At 46.8% G+C, this 19,089-nt stretch overlaps 1 protein-coding gene across 1 annotated transcript in view; it reads right to left on the minus strand.

Annotated features, from left to right (window-relative positions):
• Positions 1-734: 734 nt before the first annotated feature.
• MAPKAPK2 (MAPK activated protein kinase 2) overlaps positions 735-19,089 on the minus strand; it is a 67,820-nt gene continuing 49,465 nt past the window's right edge. Inside the window, exons 2-10 of the mRNA XM_056118963.1 lie at positions 6,364-6,503; positions 6,128-6,192; positions 5,752-5,831; positions 4,943-5,069; positions 4,238-4,313; positions 3,713-3,837; positions 3,290-3,375; positions 3,085-3,165; positions 735-2,417 (exon numbers count right to left, since the gene is read on the minus strand). Of these exons, the coding sequence (XP_055974938.1) occupies positions 2,277-2,417; positions 3,085-3,165; positions 3,290-3,375; positions 3,713-3,837; positions 4,238-4,313; positions 4,943-5,069; positions 5,752-5,831; positions 6,128-6,192; positions 6,364-6,503 (921 nt within the window). The 3' untranslated portion in view covers positions 735-2,276. The remainder of the gene's footprint in view (positions 2,418-3,084; positions 3,166-3,289; positions 3,376-3,712; positions 3,838-4,237; positions 4,314-4,942; positions 5,070-5,751; positions 5,832-6,127; positions 6,193-6,363; positions 6,504-19,089) is intronic.

The raw sequence follows: 19,089 nt of genomic DNA on the forward strand, positions 1-19,089 counted from the left end.
GAGATCAAATTCTATTTTGAGTTCCTACCAATTCCTTGTTGATCTTAGACACTCCCCTCTGGGCTCCAGACTGTTCCCTCAAGAGCTGAGGAGATGAATCACTTGAACCAGAGGCTTTTCAGCTCTGATACAGATACTGGGTTTCAGCCTAATTTCTACTGCCCCCTCCTGGAACTTTTAGGAACTGTACAACTGGCTCTCCTGATCACTTCTCCTGGTTTGAACCAAATGATCAACAAACCCCTTCTCCCCATAATCCTAGGCTTGCTGGATCCCCAGACTAAGGACAACAGGTCCCCAAAAATAGTTACGAAGCAGCTTGGGGAGCCAGAGCAAACTGATCATACAGTGGGTAGGGCATTTGCCTTGTACGTGGCCTACCCCTGGTTTGATCCTTGGCATCCCACGATAGTACTCGATCAGCGCCAGGAGTAATTCCTGTGTGGGGTTAGGAGTAAACCCCTGAGCTTTGCTGGTATGATCCAAAAAGGAAAGAAAAAAAGCAGCAGTTTGGTTCGTAGTCGCTATTTGGCCAAAGAGCAGCCATCACTGGCACCCCTACCCTGCCGTGAAGGAGAGCAGTAGCATTTCCTATGCCAGACCTGTCCTAAGCAGGCCCCTGGGTGAGGAGGGGGCAGGTGCTGGGTCCTCCACTCCGCTCTTCCCCCCTCCTCTCTCCATTCCCCCAGGGCACCAGACTCTTGCCTTCCCAATACCCAAGTTTTCTGTGTGCGGGAAGGAGGTAGGTGGAGGGAGGGTGAACGGAGGAGCCCCATGAAGGAAGAGAACGAAAACTTTTGAACTATTAAATTTGTTTAGTAAAGACAACTTTGCTCATACAAAACAACAATAGTTTACAACAGTAAGAGTGCTGGGCACACCATCAGCATAGAAAGACGCTGCTGCAGCACCCGAAACCCTTCCCCTGGCCCAGAGAAGACCCTGGGTACCCCTCCACCACCCTCCCCTCTCAAGGGAGATCAAAGCTGAACTTCTACGGCTCCCCTGCCCAAAGAACCTTGGCACAGAAGCCCCCACCCCAACTCGTGTGGGGGACGGGCCCTCCACCTTCTCCTCACTGGCCCAGACACATAAAGTCGAGCTGTTTGGGTTGGGGGTCAAGTGGCTATAAGGCAAGAGTCAGGGCATCTTTGGTACAAAGACTCCCCCCCCACCCCCGCTTGCGAGGCCACACAAGGGACATCAGCTGAAGAACCACAGAGGGAGGGTCGCCTTTACACGCAGGGGTAAAGAGCAATCGCCCCAAGCCTGGGGGAGACGTTATGAAATGCAGACGCTTTGCATCACTTATGCACTGTCCAGGCCCACCCACACGAGCTGAGAAATAGCTAGAACGGTAAGGCTAATAAAGAAGGTGGATCGATCACCACAGAAAGGGGGAACAGAGAGGTCATCTGGGAGGTGGACCAGGGCCTCAGATGACCAGCACTGAATGGGAAGCGGGGGAAGGAGAGGTCCTAGGTTGGAGAGCCCAAGCTACCGATTGGGACACCAAGTCCTAAGTCACCCCTCTAATTCCAGAACCAGCTAGCAGGGAGACAGGCCGTGGAGGCCTGGCTCAAAAGCTGGGAAGGCTCCCAAGGTTGCCTGGCGGGCCCAGCACAGTAGGCCTGAGGAAAGAAAAGGCTCCCAGGCCATGTCAGGGCTCCTCCTTCTGTAGTCCTGTCTACCGCTACGCCTGGAGTGTACAGATCTGATGTGCGTGCACGCACTCTCCACCCGAACCCTCTCCTCTACACATTGAAGCCTGCAGGAGAAAGGGTGACAGGTACGCTGGCCCGAGTCTTCCGCTGTCCCGACCTCCCTGAACGTCTCTGCCAGTGGGGCCCTTGGGCTGTGGTGGAGAGACGGAAAAGGCAAACAGGACAGCACAGGGACACTCCCTACGGTTTCCACAAATTCTTTACCAAACCCCTGGAGGTACCCAAAGATAAAGGGGCCTGGCAGAGAATAGGGGGAGCGAGGAAAAGAATAAAAGAAGTGTCATAAAAATTCTAAATCAAATTACTGATCAAATTGCAAAATGAGCACAGGTTCAAGAGCATCTTGCTCCCTTCTCTCCACGCCTCCCCGCCTTCCCAGCTGGGTGCGCGTAAGCCAAGGTGGAATTCAGCCTTTGAGGAGGTCCCAAGTTCTTTGCGGTGGAGGAAGAGAGGGGGTAGAAGTGGGCAGTTCTGTTTCTCTTCATTTTAAAAAATAGATTCCGGCTGAGAGTTATTGCTTGTCCCCGCACAGGGCAGGATGGGCATGGTGGCTCAGTGAGCGAGGGCTGCCGCCTCCAGGGCACGAGCTTTCTTCCGCCTTTTCAGCAGAGGGTTGGATGCATCTTCTATCTTTTTAATCTTAATCTGCTCATAGTCAACTCGCATTGTGGCCAAGGCACTGGTCATCTCCTCCTGGAAGGAGACAAGAGACAGGTCAGGAACAGGAGACAGAGGTCATGGCAGGATGAGCGTGACGCGGGCAGAGGCCAAGCAAGAAGACAATAGGTCAGCTTAGCCTGAGCCGTGCTGGCACGGGCCTCCCAAAGCTCTCCAATGAGCCGGAGAAAGAGTGCAGTTGGGTAAAGGCACTTGCCTTGCATGTGGCTGACCCAGGTTCAATCCCTGGCACCACATGTGGGCCCCTGAGGACTACCAGAAGTGTTCCCTAAGCACAGAGGCAGACATAAACCCTGAACACTGCCAGGTATGGACCCCAAGACAAAACAAACCCAAAGCTCCCCTCCCAACTCAAAAACAGAGAAAAAGAGCACTGGAGAAGGAGTCTAGAGACCTGATTTCTGGTTTACCCCAGCCAGTCACTAGCTGCGTGAAATTGAACACGGGCCTGTTTCTTTATAGGTAAAATGAGGAGACTGTACCCGATGGCATTTCCAATCCCAGGGAGTCGAGGATTTATAGAGCTGGAGTACAGAAACTGCAGTGCAAAACCTGGGCACGGAAGTGGCTGCTGTAGCCCCCGAGCTTCCCTGGGAGGACACGGAACACGGCCGCCCAGCCATGCCAGCACTCACGCGAGGGAGTCCTGCCCCAACAGCCTCTCTGCCAGGGGTCCCCTCACCTTGACATCCTCCCACCGCTCCTTGTCCTCCTTCAGGACCCGACTGGTGTGCAGCGGGGTTTGAGGGACCTTTGTTGATTGCTGAGGAGAGAGAAAGGGAGGCGAGGAGTTTTCAAATGAAAGTCAGGGGCAGGATCAAGCCCCTTCAACTTTCAGTCCACAGGCCAGTCCCAAAGCCCCAGTCTCTGCCACCTGTCAGGCTCACCATGATCCAGGGGTGGTTCATGAATTCTGTGATGGTCATTCTCTGAGTGGGCTCTGTTTTCAGCAGGTTCTGGATGAGCATCTTCACTGTTGGCAGGGTGGGGGGACAGAGACAATTCAGGGTCACTCTCTTGTTCCTACTCTTTCCCAGAGTGGTTTTTAAGGGGGGGGGGACCAGACCAGGGGGTTGAGGGGGAGATGACCATCTTCGCTAAGAGCTGGCCCTGAGGACCGTCATGCCTAAACTAATGGATAGGCCCTGCCAAGGCCCTCACGGCCCCTCATAATCCTGCCTCGGGCAGCTCAGCCAGCAGATATGGGCACAGCTGCAAATCCACAGTGCCACACCCACATGATACAGATGCCCACACACATGCACACACACCCACACCCACGTATACATGTGCATATATAAGCTCTTTACCTTCTTCTGATACTTCTGACCATTCTGGATTGGGAAACTCATACTGGCCCATCCGAATGCGGGTCTTCATGCCCGGAGAGATGGCAAGGCCATGGTTGGAATAGAAAGGAGGATACCCACATAGCCTGAACAAGAGGAAGCAGGGAGAGAGGGACAGAGCTGAAGTTATTTATAGGCCCTGGCCTGGGATCAGGGCGAACAACAGGCCTTCTGTCTAGGTCACAGAGAAATTGGGACTCGGTGATTCCAGCACAATATAAAAAAGACAAGAACAGGAATCCATTCTATCAAGTGTCTCTACCACACATTTTCTTGCCTGTTAGTTTAAACCCATCACCAACCCGTGCTTAGTGCCCACTGAGTATTCAGAGAAGGTGGCATGCAGGGGATCCCCAGAGAATGCCCACCAGCAGGGGCCCCTAACCTCTGCCTCTTCCTCTCACCCGGAGAGGCGCAGCCTCCTTTCCGCCTGGCCCTGCCAGCCCAGCCCCAGTTCTCCCCAGCAGCCCCCGCCAGCACACTCACAGGATATACATGATGACACCCAAAGACCACATGTCACAGGACTTGTCATACTTCTCTGGGCCCAGCACTTCGGGAGCTGCAAACCAAAAATCAACGTGGGTAGGCCTGGGCCTGGGGAACACTGACTCTCCGAACACTTTACCCCAGTCTCTTTGTGGAACGTGTGAACATCTGAGCCCTTTATCTTACAGTGCTAGAACCGAACCTGGGATGAGTAGGGAAACCGTTCAGCCCCGGGGTGGAGAGAAGAGAGCAGAAACTGCTCCTCCAAGAGGAACCACAGAGTTAGCATCAGAAGAGGTAACAAGTCCTGAACTATATGAGCCTTTCAGACCCACGTTGTCAGTTTGATTTGACGAACATGTTTTGGGGAGTTTATTTTCTGCCCAGTTGGCGGAGGTTCTGGCACCAAATCTACGTCAGCCCTCCACTGAGAATGTGACGGCAATAATGGCTCCTCTCAGGATAAATGCAAGTCTGCACAAGATCCTGCACACGGACTCGGGCAGACAACGTGCGAGAGTGCCTCGATCCCAGCCTAGATCTCACTACCCTAACTTGAGGCAGGTCACATGAGAACCGGGACCAGGGAGGATCAAAGGCAACAACCCTCCTCCTTACAGCAACCAGAGCCGCCCTGGGAACTGTAAGAAGAAGGCTTGAGCAAAGCGCTGGAAAAGTCCCCTGGGCCTCCTCTGAACTTACCCACATAGTATGGAGTATAACAAGGAGTGGTCAGAGAATTATGGCTGGTGGTTTCCTTGGCAAAGCCAAAATCAGTGAGTTTCAGAATGGCGTTGGGTCTTTTGGAAGTGTATAAGAGATTCTCGGGCTACAGAGATAAACAGAGGGGCTATGAGCAGTCAAAAGGGTACCAAGCTCTCCCTCCCTTCCTTCCGCTCCACCTGTCTATATCCTCTGACCTGTGTACCCAAGAAACGTCAGCTTATGGTGCACTCCTAGCCCCTGGGACCAGCTCCCAGCCTCCAGGAGTTTAAAATGTGTTTGAGATTAAGACGCTAACACAAGACAAGGACATCACAGGGACTTAGAAACCAAAGGAGCCCCTTGCTGCATGAAGAGGCCCAGAAGGCTTTGCTATAGGGGCTGGAGAGACAGTACAGTGAGCAGGGTGCTTGCTTTGCAGCCACCTGTTCTGGGCTCAATCCCTGGTACTCCATATGGTCCCCCAAGCCAGGAATGCTTCCTGGGTGCAAATCCAGGCGGAATAAGCCCTGAGCACCACCAGGTGTGGCTGAAACAACTTCCCTCTCTACCCCCCACCCTCACCCCCCAAATAAAAGCAAACAACAGAAAGAGGAAGGCTTTGCTACAGGATACGGGAGTTTGCCCAAGGAGGACAGGCCCTGCTGCGCAAACAACAACCACCTGCCCCACTCTACCCCTGGAGACAGACAGCAAAGACGAAGGTCACGGTGAAACCTTCCCAGGGTCACCGTGACCCTGCCAACCACTGCCCTTTGTAGCCGAATTGGGAAATAAATAGCTGGTACCTTGACATCCCGGTGAGCAATGTTGATAGAATGCAAGTACTGGATGGCCTCTCCAATACTCTTCATGATTTCTGACGCTTCTGTAAGAGAGAAGGTGGAAAGGGAAAGAAAGTCCCGAGATGGGTCGCTAGGTTTGAAAGCTCAATATTCCACTCTTCCTCGTAGCTTTCCCCACCACCCAGCCCACCTGCACAACTGCGTGAGAAAGACGGTGCCAAGCTGGCTCGCGGCCCACACTGGCAGTGAGCTGAGGCGGCAGCAGGCCACACGGCTTTCACGAAGTGCGAAACGCTTTCACGAAGGGCCCCGCTTTCATGAAGAGGCCCCTTCAGACCCCTGGAACCTGGCTTGCCCACCTCCACGGTTCCTTTTTTACCTCTTTCTGTGAATGCTTGGTCTCCTCTATCCTGGATCCGGCTAAAAAGTTCTCCACCATCCAAACTGAAACGAAGTCACAGTCAGAATCTGAAGAGTACAACACCTCACCCCCACTCTTCATCACCCCCACAAAGGTAATCAAGCATTCTACGCTGCAGGGCCCAGGGCTGGGCAGCCCTTGGAGGGTGCGGAGCCTGCTCGGGGAGGAGCAGGCAGACAGACTGGGCAGCTTACCATTCCATGACAATCAGCAGACATTTCCTGCCTGCGTACAGGTTCTCATAGACGTCCACGATCCGCACGATGTGTGGGCACTGGGAGGCCCGCCAGTGCAGCTCCACCTCGCGGCGGGCCTTGGGGCAATCCTGCAGCATCTGCAAGGGAAACCAGTTTCTAAGGAACTGTGTAACTGCAAAGAACTCTAGCCTACTGCGCACACACGGGCCTATTCCGGGCCAAGGACATTCCCACTGATTCCATCTCATTAGCATCTATTATTGCTGACCCTCTACCAGCCAGCTGGCATTTTCCTTGGAATGTCCTCCTGAATTTTTTTCTTCTTTTGGGGTCACACCTGGCGATGCACAGGGGTTCCTCATGGCTCTGCGCTCAGGAATCACCCCTGGCGGTGCTCAGGGGACCATATGGGATGCTGGGAATCGAACCAGGGTCGGCCGCGTGCAAGGCAAACGCCCTACCCGCTGTGCTATTGCTCCAGCCCTGTCCTCCTGAATTTTGCAGTTCACAGTCTATCTGCTCTGCAAAGATAACCCTTCTCGAGACCCTGGTAGCATACCAAGCCCAGAACAGTGCTCTTCCTACTTTTGCAATTTACTTCCTTCAACAACAAGTGATCTTGAGATTCAACCGGCTATTTTTCTTACTATGTTTGAAAAGCTGGTTCCCTCGATCCTGTCCTCTCTTTCCAAAGACCAGAGCATTTAAAAACGGCTGGATGCCTCACCAGCCTTAGGGCAAAATCTCTACTGGTCCCTTTCATGAATCCTGGGCCCTTTATACCAGTTCCCAACACTGGCCAGGAAGAACTCTCTTGGGAAATCTGCTGCAAAGCCACTCAAAGGAAGCAAATGAACATACATTGTTTCTCTTGAAAATGGCATCTGGGGGCGGAGAGATAGCACAAAGGGTAGGGCATTTGCCTTGCACACAGCCAACCTGGGTTCGATTCCCAGCATCCCATATGGTCCTCTGAGCACCACCAGAAGTAACTCCTGAGGGCAAAGCCAGGAGTAACCCCTGTGCATCACCAGGTGTGACCCAAAAAAAGCAAAAAAAAAAAAAAAAAGAAGAAGAAAGAAAAAAAGAAAATGGCATCTGGGAACGTGGACTTGTGTTGGTTCAATAGGAGACACACTATCCCTCGAGAGACGAACAATACAGTTGGCAACTACCTGGATTTCTGTTACTGTATTTCAGTTTAATATAGTTTGGGGACCACACCCTGCCAATTCTCAGGATTCTGTGCTCAGGGATCACTCCTTTTGGGATACAGGGGACCATATGGGGTGACATAGATTAAATCTGGGCAGGTCACATGCAAGGCAATGCCCTACCCACTTTACTATTGCTCTGGCTTCTTTTTTAGGTAAGATAATAAACTTTCCAGGCTGGAGCGATAGTACAGCAGGTAGGGCGTTTGCCTTGCACGTGGCCAAGCCAGGTTCAATTCCCAGCATCCCATATGGTCCCCCAAGCACCGCCAGGAGTAATTCCTGAGTGCAAAAGCCAGGAGTAACCCCTGTGCAATGCCAAGTGTGACCCAAAAAGAAAAAAAAGGATAATAAACTTTCCTAATTGGTTGGGTAGAATTTTTAATCTGAGACAAAAATATCCTGCTACATCTTAGTATAAAGCTGAGAGAGATCATTTTTAAGGATTAAGTGAAAAAAATTATGCAAAGTGCCTAGCATGTGGCTCAATAACAGTAGCTATCACTCTCCTTACCAAATGAATGTCTACTAAGTGCACAGCAGAGGTGCCTAATAATTAAGCACTCACACACACAGCACCTCCATGAGAAGTCAAGATGAGTCCTGTCCAGCATATATTCCAATGCTATAGACATTTGTGGGGCTGGGTGAAGAAAGACTGAGGAGATGCACAGAAGGGAATGGGTCCTGCTATGTGGGGATGGGGGGCAGGGGGAGAGGAGTCAGGTGAGTGCTACCGCAAGGACAACTCAGGGACCTGTTGGAGCGTGCTTGGAAGTTGGTGAGTAAGTCTGCACAGCTGCATGGAACCAGTCTGTAGGAACTGTCACTTTATGCAATCACCTTGTTACAAGACTAAGGCTTAGAGAAGTGATATGTTAGGTGTGGAATCCAATCTGAATCACAAAACCCGCATCTTTCCACTTGTAGCTCACAGATTTTAGAGGAGAGACAGAGACTTGTCAGTTTCCAACCACCAACTGCAGACTGACTCTGCATAAGCAATTCAGGAGAGCAGGAAGCAAGGCACCATGGGGCCACACCACCATCTAGTGTCCACCCACAGGTACTGCACAAATCCTGATTCTGCCTTCTTCAACTTCATTCACTGGGAGGAATCACAGCAGGAAGTTTTCCTTTCCCCTGCACTACAAAGAACAGGAGGATGCACCAGCTGATTTTACTTGTATACAGTTCAATACAAGAGGCATTTAGGAGATCCTATTTGGGGTCACATATTATACTGGATGCCAAGACCAAGTAGAAAAGATTTTTGGAGACTCAGGCTGGAAGAATTGAGGAGGAATGAAGTGTGATGGGAGGAATTCACAGAGAAAACATGCTGTAAGACCCACAAGTTCAAAGGAAGCAGTCAATTACGAAGGACTTCTACTGCCCCCTAGTGGCACATAAAAACTGTGCCACAGAGAGGAAGATTCCATTGTTGAATTTACTAGGGCAGATGTCAGGGACAGCCATTTGGAGAATTCTGAATTTGTTGATTTCTGGCTAGAGTAGCCCTGGAGAGGTCATTGCCTTTCTGAACTTGTTCTATATTCTTAACTTAGAAGGAATATAACAGCTACCTGGCCCACTTCCTCTTAGAGCCAGTGAGAGAGTGTTCTGTTATTAGAAGGACACTCGTCACTACAAACCAGCAGCAAAATTGTCATCACACAGGGGCATTGGACAGAGGTTAGAGCACTGCTGCTCTTACCAACAGGAGCTGTGCTGAGGACACACCAAGGCCCAAACCCAAGTGCATGCCTCTAACAACCCCAAGCTCAGAGTGCATACCCCAAGTTTCGCTTTCTGAGTAAGCGGCATTCGGCAAAAGAGAATTTGTAAACAGATGGGCTGGCTTTAGTCTCCACTCCAGACTTATATACAAGTCTTCACCAGGTCGAGGCCAGAGTAATAGAGAACAAAAAACATAGGCCTAAGAATCACACCTGGATCATCGCCTTTTCTGTAGGACCCTCCCAGTATACCAAACAAGGAAATCTATCTGCCTCCAAGGGTTCTTAATCTGTAAAACTGGATTCAATTAAACTAAGTACACAATAGAAAGAGAAACAATGAGTTTCCCACAAAGACTAACAAACAACATAAGGCACATGTTTATCAGAAGTCCCTGAACAAAATCCCAAGCAATAAAAGCAAGGCCTTCAGCCGACTGACTCACTGGAGCGGAGGTGCAGAAGAGCCCATTGGGCTTTCACAGACAGCAGTGGGGTGCGGAGAATGAGACAAGTCAGCAAGAATGTGTGAATCCAGACCCTCCCCGCCCTGAAGCCCATGCAGACACGCACCTGCGGACCTGGGAACCTCGTCCCAGGTCTGTGAACCTCATCCCAGGTCTGTCCTGCGCCCATATATCCCGCAACCTAGGCCAAGCATTGACCCCTTCTTATATCCGATCCAAAAGTGTGCAGGTATTGCCATAAAGGTGGGGTGGGGTGGTGGGAGATGGGGTGGGGGTGGTGGGAGGGATGCTGGGTCCATTGGTGGTGGAAAATTGGCACTGGTAGAGGGATGGACACTCAACCATTGTGTGAAATGCAAGCACAATAGTTTGTAAGTCCGTAACTGTACCTCACGGTCATTCACTAATAAAAAAATGTAATTAAAAAAAAAAAACACTGCAGGTGTGTCCATGTGAAAACATTAGCACATGTATCTGTTAGACTGAGGGCAGGTGGGATGTGGGACCCCTATTTCCCAGAAAGCACACAGCCTTAAATCTCAATTAACTCAACTGAGAAACTAGTTGGCAAATTTCTGGGCATACTCAGTGCTGCACAGTCAAGAAAATAATCTGAACAATAACGGTATCATTAGTAGTAGTGGTAGCTGTCTGGAATAAACAACTCAAACAGGTCAGTTCTCAAGTGAAATCTAAACTTCCATCATTAATACTCACAAAATTCAAATATCAATGGGGAAACAAGGGAACACATCTGCAGTTGCTCATAGGGACAGAAACCCAAGGAAGTCCCCCAAGTCCATCAAAACAGTTGAGCCTGGTCAGTGAGGCCTTACAATCAAGACATACTGCCCAGGCAACAGAAATCAGGAAAGCATTTGACAGCAAAATTAAGCCATCACTAGGGCTGGAGCGATAGCACAGCAGGTAAGGCATTTGCCTTGCACGTGGCCAACCCGGGTTCGATTCCTCCGCCCCTCTTGGAGACCCTGGCAAGCTACCCGAGAGTATCTCGCCTGCACAGCAAAGCCTGGCAAGCCCCGCGTGACATATTCGATATGCCAAAAACAGTAACAACAAGTCTCACAATTTGTTGTGAGACGTTACTGGTGCCTGCTCGAGCAAATCGATGAACAACGGGAGGACAGTGCTACAGTGCTACGTGAGAAATTCAACCAACTCAAAGAAGGATGAGTTGAGGATGAGAGATTCCATACACGTGGAACTGAAGGAGCTGAAGAACACAAGCAAGTCAGAGTAGATCAGAGGGAGAACCATCTAGAGGAATTTAAAGACAAAACAGGTCAGCATTGATAAGCAAGTCAAAAAAAGAAAAGAGCAATGAATGGAAGAAAATGTTAGGCACTACATGTAATAGTAAGAAGAACAATCTCTGAATTACAGGAATATCATAGGTGAGAAAAAAGAGAAAGGGGAAGAATGAGTGGTGGGAGACATAACAGTTGAGAACTTCTACACTCTCTGCAGGGAGGCAGCTGCACAAATTCAAGAGGCCCAAAAGAGTACTTAACAAAATAGACTCCAACAGAACATCAAGACACACAGTTATGTCAAAATGGCAAAAACCGGAGACAGGGGAACTTTTTAAAGCAGCAAAAGTGAAGAAAAACCTTAAATATAAAGGAAATAATGAAAGAATCACAACAGGTCTCTGATATGAAACAATATAGATGAGAAAAGAGTGGAACGACATATTCAGATTACTGAAGGAAAGAAAACTTTCATATCCTGCAAGGCTCTCATTTAGATAGGAAGGAGGGATAAAAACATTCTCAGACAAACATGAGCTGGCAACATTTGTGATAGCCAAACTGGCCTTGAATGAACTGCTGAAAGGCCACTTATATAAACCAAATTCTGAATTATATAAACCAAACAGCCAATAGCAACAACCCTACACAGTAAAATGGCAACACATCTCTTTATGTCAATAATACCCCTGAATGTCAATGAGCTAAACTCTTCCATCAAAAAATACGAAATTGCAGGATGAATCGGTAAAAATTCGTCCATTTGCCGCTTACAGGAAACACATCTAAAATCACAGGATAGAGACAGGCTCAGAGTTAAAGGTTGCAAAACAATTATACAAGATAATGGAAAACAAAACAAAGCTGGGACCATCATATTCTTATCAGGCCAAACTGCATTCAACCTAAAGAAAGTAATTAGAGGGGGGCTGGAGCAATAGCACAGTGGGTAGGGCGTCTGCCTTGCCTTGGGTTCGATTCCCAGCATCCCATATGGTCCCCTGAGCACCGCCAGGAGTAATTCCTGAGTGCATGAACCAGGAGTAACCCCTGAGCATCGCTGGGTGTGACCCAAAAGGCGGTCACGGTCACGGTCCTCCCGTTGTTCATCGATTTGTTCGAGCGAGCCCAGTAATGTCTCCATCGTGAGACTTGTTACTGTGTTTGGCATACTTAATACTTCACGGGGAGCTTGCCAGGCTTTGCCGTGCAGGCAAGATACTCTCGGTAGCTTGCCGGGCTCTCCAAGAGGGACGGAAGAATCGAACCTGGCTCAGCCGGGCTGGCTGAGTGCAAGGCAAACGCCCTACCGCTGTGCTATCACTCCAGCCATGACCCAAAAAGCAAAAAAATAAAAAATAATAAAGAAAGTAATTAGAGACTGGTGGGTATTACTTATTGGCCAAGTAACAATACACCAAAACAAAAGTAACACCAATCAACATATATGCACCAAATGTTGGGTCTGCAATGTTTGTAAGGCTTTTGCTCACAACCCTAGAGAAACACCTGGATGGAAACATAATAGTAACAGAAGACTTCAACACCCCACTATCGCCATTGGATAGATCTACAAGACAGGTATCAGTAAAGACACAAGAGACTTAAATGAGGAACTAGAAGAGCTGGGACTAATGGATTTATATATAGGGCCCTCGTGCCTTTCCTCTTCAAAAAGCTGAATATACAGTTTTCTGTAGTGCAATGTACATTCTCCACAACAGATCAAATTTTATGACGTAAATTATCACTTGTATCACTTGTTGTCCCGATGTTCATCAAGTTGCTCGAGCAGGCGCCAGTAACATCTCCATTAATTTCTGTCATGTGCTAGCATAGCCCAATGGCGTATTTTCTCAGGGTCAGGAGAATGAAACCCGTTATTGCTACTGTTTTTGGCATATTGAATACATCACAGCTAGCTTTTTAAAAAAAAAGGATGTGGAGAACTTCTAATACCTGGTGGCTGAACAATATGCTGCTACATAACAGCTGGATCAAAGAGAAATCACGGAAGAAATAAAAAGGCTCCTTGAGACGAATAATGATAATGAAGAAACAACTCAGCAAAATCTATAGGACACAGCAGCAAAAGCAGTACAGAAAGGCATAACAATACAGGTTAACATAAGAAAAAAAATAAAAATAAAATCAACAACAAAACAAAAATGCACACCTTAAATGTCTGGAGAATAAACAACAAGTGAATCCAAAGACTAATAAAAGAAAAATAATAAAAACCAGAACAGAAATCAGTGATACAGAAATGAAGAAAGCAATGAAGAAAAAAAAAAATGTATCAATGAAACCAGGTGCCAGTTCTTGGAAATAAGATAGAAAAACCAGTGGCTAGACTCATGAGGGTAAAAAGAGAAAGTGCCCAATAAATGGGATCAGAAACAAAAGGGGAGAAATTGCAACAGAACCCACCAAAATCCAACACACCATAAGCACTTTATGAACAATTCTACTCCGTCAAGCTGGAGAGCTTAGAGGAAATAAACGGATTTCTAGAAACATGTAATCACCTAAAACTGAATGAAGAGGAAGTAAAAAGCCTGAACAAGCTAATCACAAGCAAGGAAATTGAAACAGTACCTAAGAATAAAAGTCCTGACCCAGATTGATTTACAGGTCAGCTTTATCAAACCTTCAGGGAAGGCTTACTGCCATTAATCCTTAAACTCTTCCAAAATATTAAGAAATGGGAATCCTAAAGAACACCTTCTACTAAGTTAACTTTACTCTGATGACCCAAAGCTGACAAAAATACTACAAAAAAACGAAAATTTCAGACCAATTTCCGTGATGAACACTGATGCAAATATCCTCAACAAAATCTTAGCAAACTGAATCCAAAAAAATCATACAAGATAAGCAGAACTCTGAGACCTTGGACTCCAGGCTCAACGGACCCACGGACAGAGATCCTCTGCTTGCTCCCACCAACCACAGGCGACCAAGGGATTAAAACCAGGAGTCCCACCCTACTCTCCCCTGTCTGCTTCCACCAACCGCCAGGGATTGACCCAGGGATTGGATTATGCACAGAAGACCCACCCTACCCCTACCTACCAGATAAATACCTCACCAGGCAGACCTCTACTACCTCCACTACCCAGCCGCGCCGCCACACTCCAGGACACTTTCCAGAATGCGCAGCCACAAAGCAGCCGCACAAAACATTATAACACACTTAATACCCATCTTCCAGGATTGCCGCACCATATTTGATAGGGTTTGAACATGGTTTGAGCCATCTTCCAGGATTGCCGCACCATATTTTATAAGATTTGAACATGGTTTGAACCATGGGAACACCTACAAGGGCGATTAGAGGCCGCCCCAAAAAGCCTCTATCCCTCTTGGAGAGCCTGGCAAGCTACTGAGAGTATTCCACCCGCATGGCAGAGCCTGGCAAGCTATCCGTTGTGTATTCGATATGCCAAAACCAGTAAAAAAATCATACACCATGATCAATTGGAATTTATCCCAGGGATTTAAGGAAGGTTCAATATACACAAATTAACATAATACACATCAACAAATAAAAAGATAAAAAGCATATGAAAAAAGCTTTTGACAAGATCTAACACCTTTTCATGATTAACCAAAACAAAAACAAACCAAAAAATAAAAAAAAAACACCCCAAAACCTCAGTAAAATAGGGGTGGAAGGAGCATTCCTCAAGATAGTAACGGCTATTTATAAAGAGTCCATCCAGAGTAAGTATTATTCTTATCAGTGAATAACTAAAAGCATTCCCTCTGAGATGAGGCACAAGGCAAGGATGCCCACTGTCTCCACTCCTATTCAACACTGGATTAGAAATTCTAGCAACAGCAATCAGGCAAGAAAAGAAAATCAAAGGGGTCCAAACTGGAAAAGAGAAACTCAAATGATCTCTATTTGCAGATGACATGATGATCTACACTGAAGACCCTAAGGCGTCCATAAAAAAAAACCCTAGAAACAATAAACCATTACAGCAAAGTGGTCAGCTACAAGTCTGCACTGCACTGTCTTTCTGTCTTCCCATTGTTCACTGATTTGCCTGAGCGAACCCAGTAACATCTCCATTGTGAGACTTCGTGTTACTGTGTTTGGCATATGGAATATGTCACGGGTAGCTTGCCAGGCTTTGCCATTCGGGTGAGATACTCTCGGCAGCTTGCCGGACTCTCAGAGAGGGGCGGAGGAATCAAACCGGGCTGGGCCAGGCCGGCCACATGCAAAGCAAATGCCCTACCACTGTGCTATCGCTTCAGTCTAATAAACCAATACAGCAAAGTGGCCAGCTACAAAGTCAATAAACAAAAATTGTTTGTGAATCCGGAGTTCTGACATCCGTCGACGATCAAGAATCAGGGATGCTATCTCATTTGCCAAGATGTCGAAAATCAGATGGGCTGGTCACGTAATGAGATTTAAAGATGACCGCTGGACTAGAGCTGTTACTGACTGGATTCCACGGGATGCCAAAAGACCGCGTGGCCGCCCACCTACCAGATGGTCAGACTTCTTCGTCAAGATCATGAACGATCGGTTGGAGGCCCTTCATGTTCCTGGAGCGAACAGATGCCATTGGGCTACACTGGCACGCGACAGGGACAAATGGAGACGTTACTGGCGCCCGCTCGAGCAACTCGACGACTAACGGGAAGTTAAGTGATTAAGTGATTAAGTGATAATTTGGGTCATACCCACTGGAGCGACAGCACAGTGGGTAGGGCATTTGCCTTCCATGCAGCTCGGGTTTGATCTGGCTCAGGAGCCGGGTTCGAGCCTCAGCATCCCATATGGTCCCCTAAGCACCGCCAGGAGTGATTCCTGAGTGCAGAGCCAGGAGTAACCCCTGTGCATTGCCGGGTATGACCCAAAAAGGAAAAAAAAAAAGTTTGCATTACTTTATTTGCATTATAACACAAATAACCAGGTGAGAAAGAGATAAAAGAGTATCTCATTTAAAATAGTGTACAAAAACATCAAGTACCTAGGAATGAACAAAAGAGGTGAGATACCATGAAAACTTCAAAACACTCAAGAAAAATGTTTGTATTATTTTCCCAAAAGGCTGGACCAATCAGAGATTGGACTCTCATTTATAACAGCAGTGAACGAGAGCCTTTTTCCCTGCATCCACAACAACTAGCACTGGTTGTTCTTGTTCTTTTTGGTATGTGCCGATCTCCGTCTGCGAGATGATATCTCATCGTTGTTTTGATTTGCATCTCCCTTATTATTGGCAATATAATGGAGCATTTTTTACGTGCCATTTGTATTTCATTTTAAGGAAGTTTCTGTTCATTTCTTCTCCCCGTTTTTTTGATGGGGCTGTATGCTTTTTTTCTTGTAAAGTTTAACCCCTTATCAGATGAATATTGAGCTTCCACTTCTGGGAATGTACTCTGGGGGGGGGGGGGGGGGGGTGCAAAAACACACAGCAGAAATGCCATGTGCATTTCTATGTTCACTGCAGCACTATTCACAATAGCCAGAATCTGAGTGCCTGAGAACAGACAACTGTTGTAAGAAAGTATGGCGCATCTTCACCATGAAATATTGTTAGCTGTTAGGAAAAATGAGGTTATGAAATTTGCTTATGAATGGATGGGCATGGAGAGGTATCAAGCTGAATGAAATAAGTCAGAAGGAGAGAGGCAGACACAGAATGCCTACAACTCATTTGTGGGAAATAAGCAAACATAATATGAAACTAATACCCAAGGACAGTAGAACAAGGGCCAGGAGGATTAGTCCATGATTGGAAGACTGCCTCAAATGCCTGGGGAGAAAGCTGTTGGGATAGAGACGGAACCACTAGGACAACGATGGTTCGAAATGAATCACATGCTAAAAGCAGACAAAGGAACAAACATGATAACCAACCTGTATCTGTACTGCAAACCATAATGTTCAAAAAGAAGTAAGAAAAGTGCCTGCCACAGATGCAGGCTTGGGGGGTGGGCAGTGAGTGGCGGAAGAAATTGGTGGCAGGAGGGAAGCTGTGGACACTGTGGTGGAAAATGCACACAGGTGAGGGATGGGTTTTGGAACTTTGTATGACTGAAACCTTGATCATTAAAAGCTATGTAACTTTGTGTCTCACAGAGGAATGGATGGACGGATGGAGTGATGGATGGAGGAAGGTAGAAAGGCAGGACTGAGAAAAGAAAAACCTGAAAAAAGAATTAAAGAAGACTTTAGAAAATGGAAAAACATTCCAAACTCTCAGATTTAAAAACATCAATATTGTCAAAATGACCATCCTAACTCAACTACTATTTAAATTGAATGCAATCCTTATCCAAATTCAGACAATATTCTTTAAGGGCGTAGAACAGTCCATTAAGAATCATAAAAGATTCCACGTAGCCAAAACCATACTGAAAAATAAGAAACTGGGAGGTACCTCATTACCTAACTTGAAGCTATACTATAAAACTATAGTGATCAAAACAGTGTGGTTGCTGAAATAATTTTCCAACCAATGGGTCAAAATAGATATCCAAAGAAAAACGCCCATATATATCTATGGTTAGCTAATTTTTGACAAAGGGGTTGGAAGCATGAAGCGAAATAGATAGCCTCTTCAACAAATGATGTTAGGAAAATTGGATAACCAAATGTAAAAAATCCGTATCTCACATATTACACAAAAGTCAATTCAAAGTGGAACAAAGACCTTGAGATCAGATCTGAATCTACAAAGTACATTGAGGAAAATATAGGCAAAATGCCCCAAGACCTAGACCACAGTGGAGTCTTCAACACTACAATGCCTTGGAAAAGGCTACAGAATCAAACAAGTGAGTATATCAAAGTAAAAAGTTTCTTTATGGCAAAAGAAATACAGACTAAAACTAAAAGACAGCTGAGTGAGAAAAAATATTTGTACTTAACACATCAGATAAAAGGTTGATATCCAGAATATATACAGTACATACAAAGATCAACCCAAAAAAAATCCAAAACATCCGATCAAAAAATGGGGAGAAGACATGAGAAGACACTTCTCCAATGGGGGGGGGGGGGGGGCGGATGTGGTGGAAAAGGATCTCTCATCAACTGCTAGTGGTAATGTCATCTTGTTCAACCCCTATGAAAAATAGTATGAAGGGTTCTCAGTCAACTTAAAACTGAGCTGCCTTACAAGCCAGCAATTCCACTTTTGGGTATCTAGCCCCAGGACAGAAAAACATTCATTCAAAATGACATATGCACACCACTATTCATTGCAGCACTCAGTACACTAGCTAAGTTTTGGAACCAACCTAGATGCCCAACGACAGAAAAGTGAATCCTGAAGATGTGGTATATATACACAATTAAATACTACAAAGCTGTAAGGAATGACAGAATCATACAATTTGTGGCAACATGGATGAAACTTGAAGATATCCTGTTAAATGGAAGCCAGAAGAAAAAGGATAACCACAGGATATCATTTATATGCGGAGTTAGAAAAACTGGATGAGGGAATGCAATGGTTTCAAAGGGGAGACGCAGAGATCACCCTTAGTCCCGAAGAACAGGAAGGAAAAGGAAAGAAATAGAGTAGAGGGAAAAGGGAGAAGAGACAGATGGCGGTCGGGGGGGAGGTGAAAGAAAGGGTGCAATGGGATTCAGGTACATCAGTGGCATTGTGGGATGCACCACTTGTTGAAGATGCTTTCCTTGCTCCACTTCATTGTTTTGGTCCTTTATTGAATATTAACTGATCATATACCTGAGGATCTGTCTTAGAGTATTCAAGTCTAGAGGCTGGAGCGGTAGTACTGTGGGTAGGGTGCATGTGGCCAACCCGGGTTCAATTCCCAGCATCCCATCCATATGGTCCCCCAAGCACTGACAGGAGTAACTCCTAAGTGCAGAACCAGGAGTAACCCCTGTGCATCGCAAGGTGTGACCCAAAAGCAAAAAAAAAAAAAAAAAAAAAAAAAAAAAGAAGAATATTCGAGTCTACTGAGTGCTGAATAAAAGGAGGTAAAAATGATATGCATGATACCCTACTGGTAACAGCACTGCAAA

This window comes from Sorex fumeus, unplaced genomic scaffold (assembly GCF_029834395.1).
Source record: "Sorex fumeus unplaced genomic scaffold, SorFum_2.1 ptg000039l, whole genome shotgun sequence".
NCBI classification, from domain to species: Eukaryota; Metazoa; Chordata; class Mammalia; order Eulipotyphla; family Soricidae; genus Sorex; species Sorex fumeus.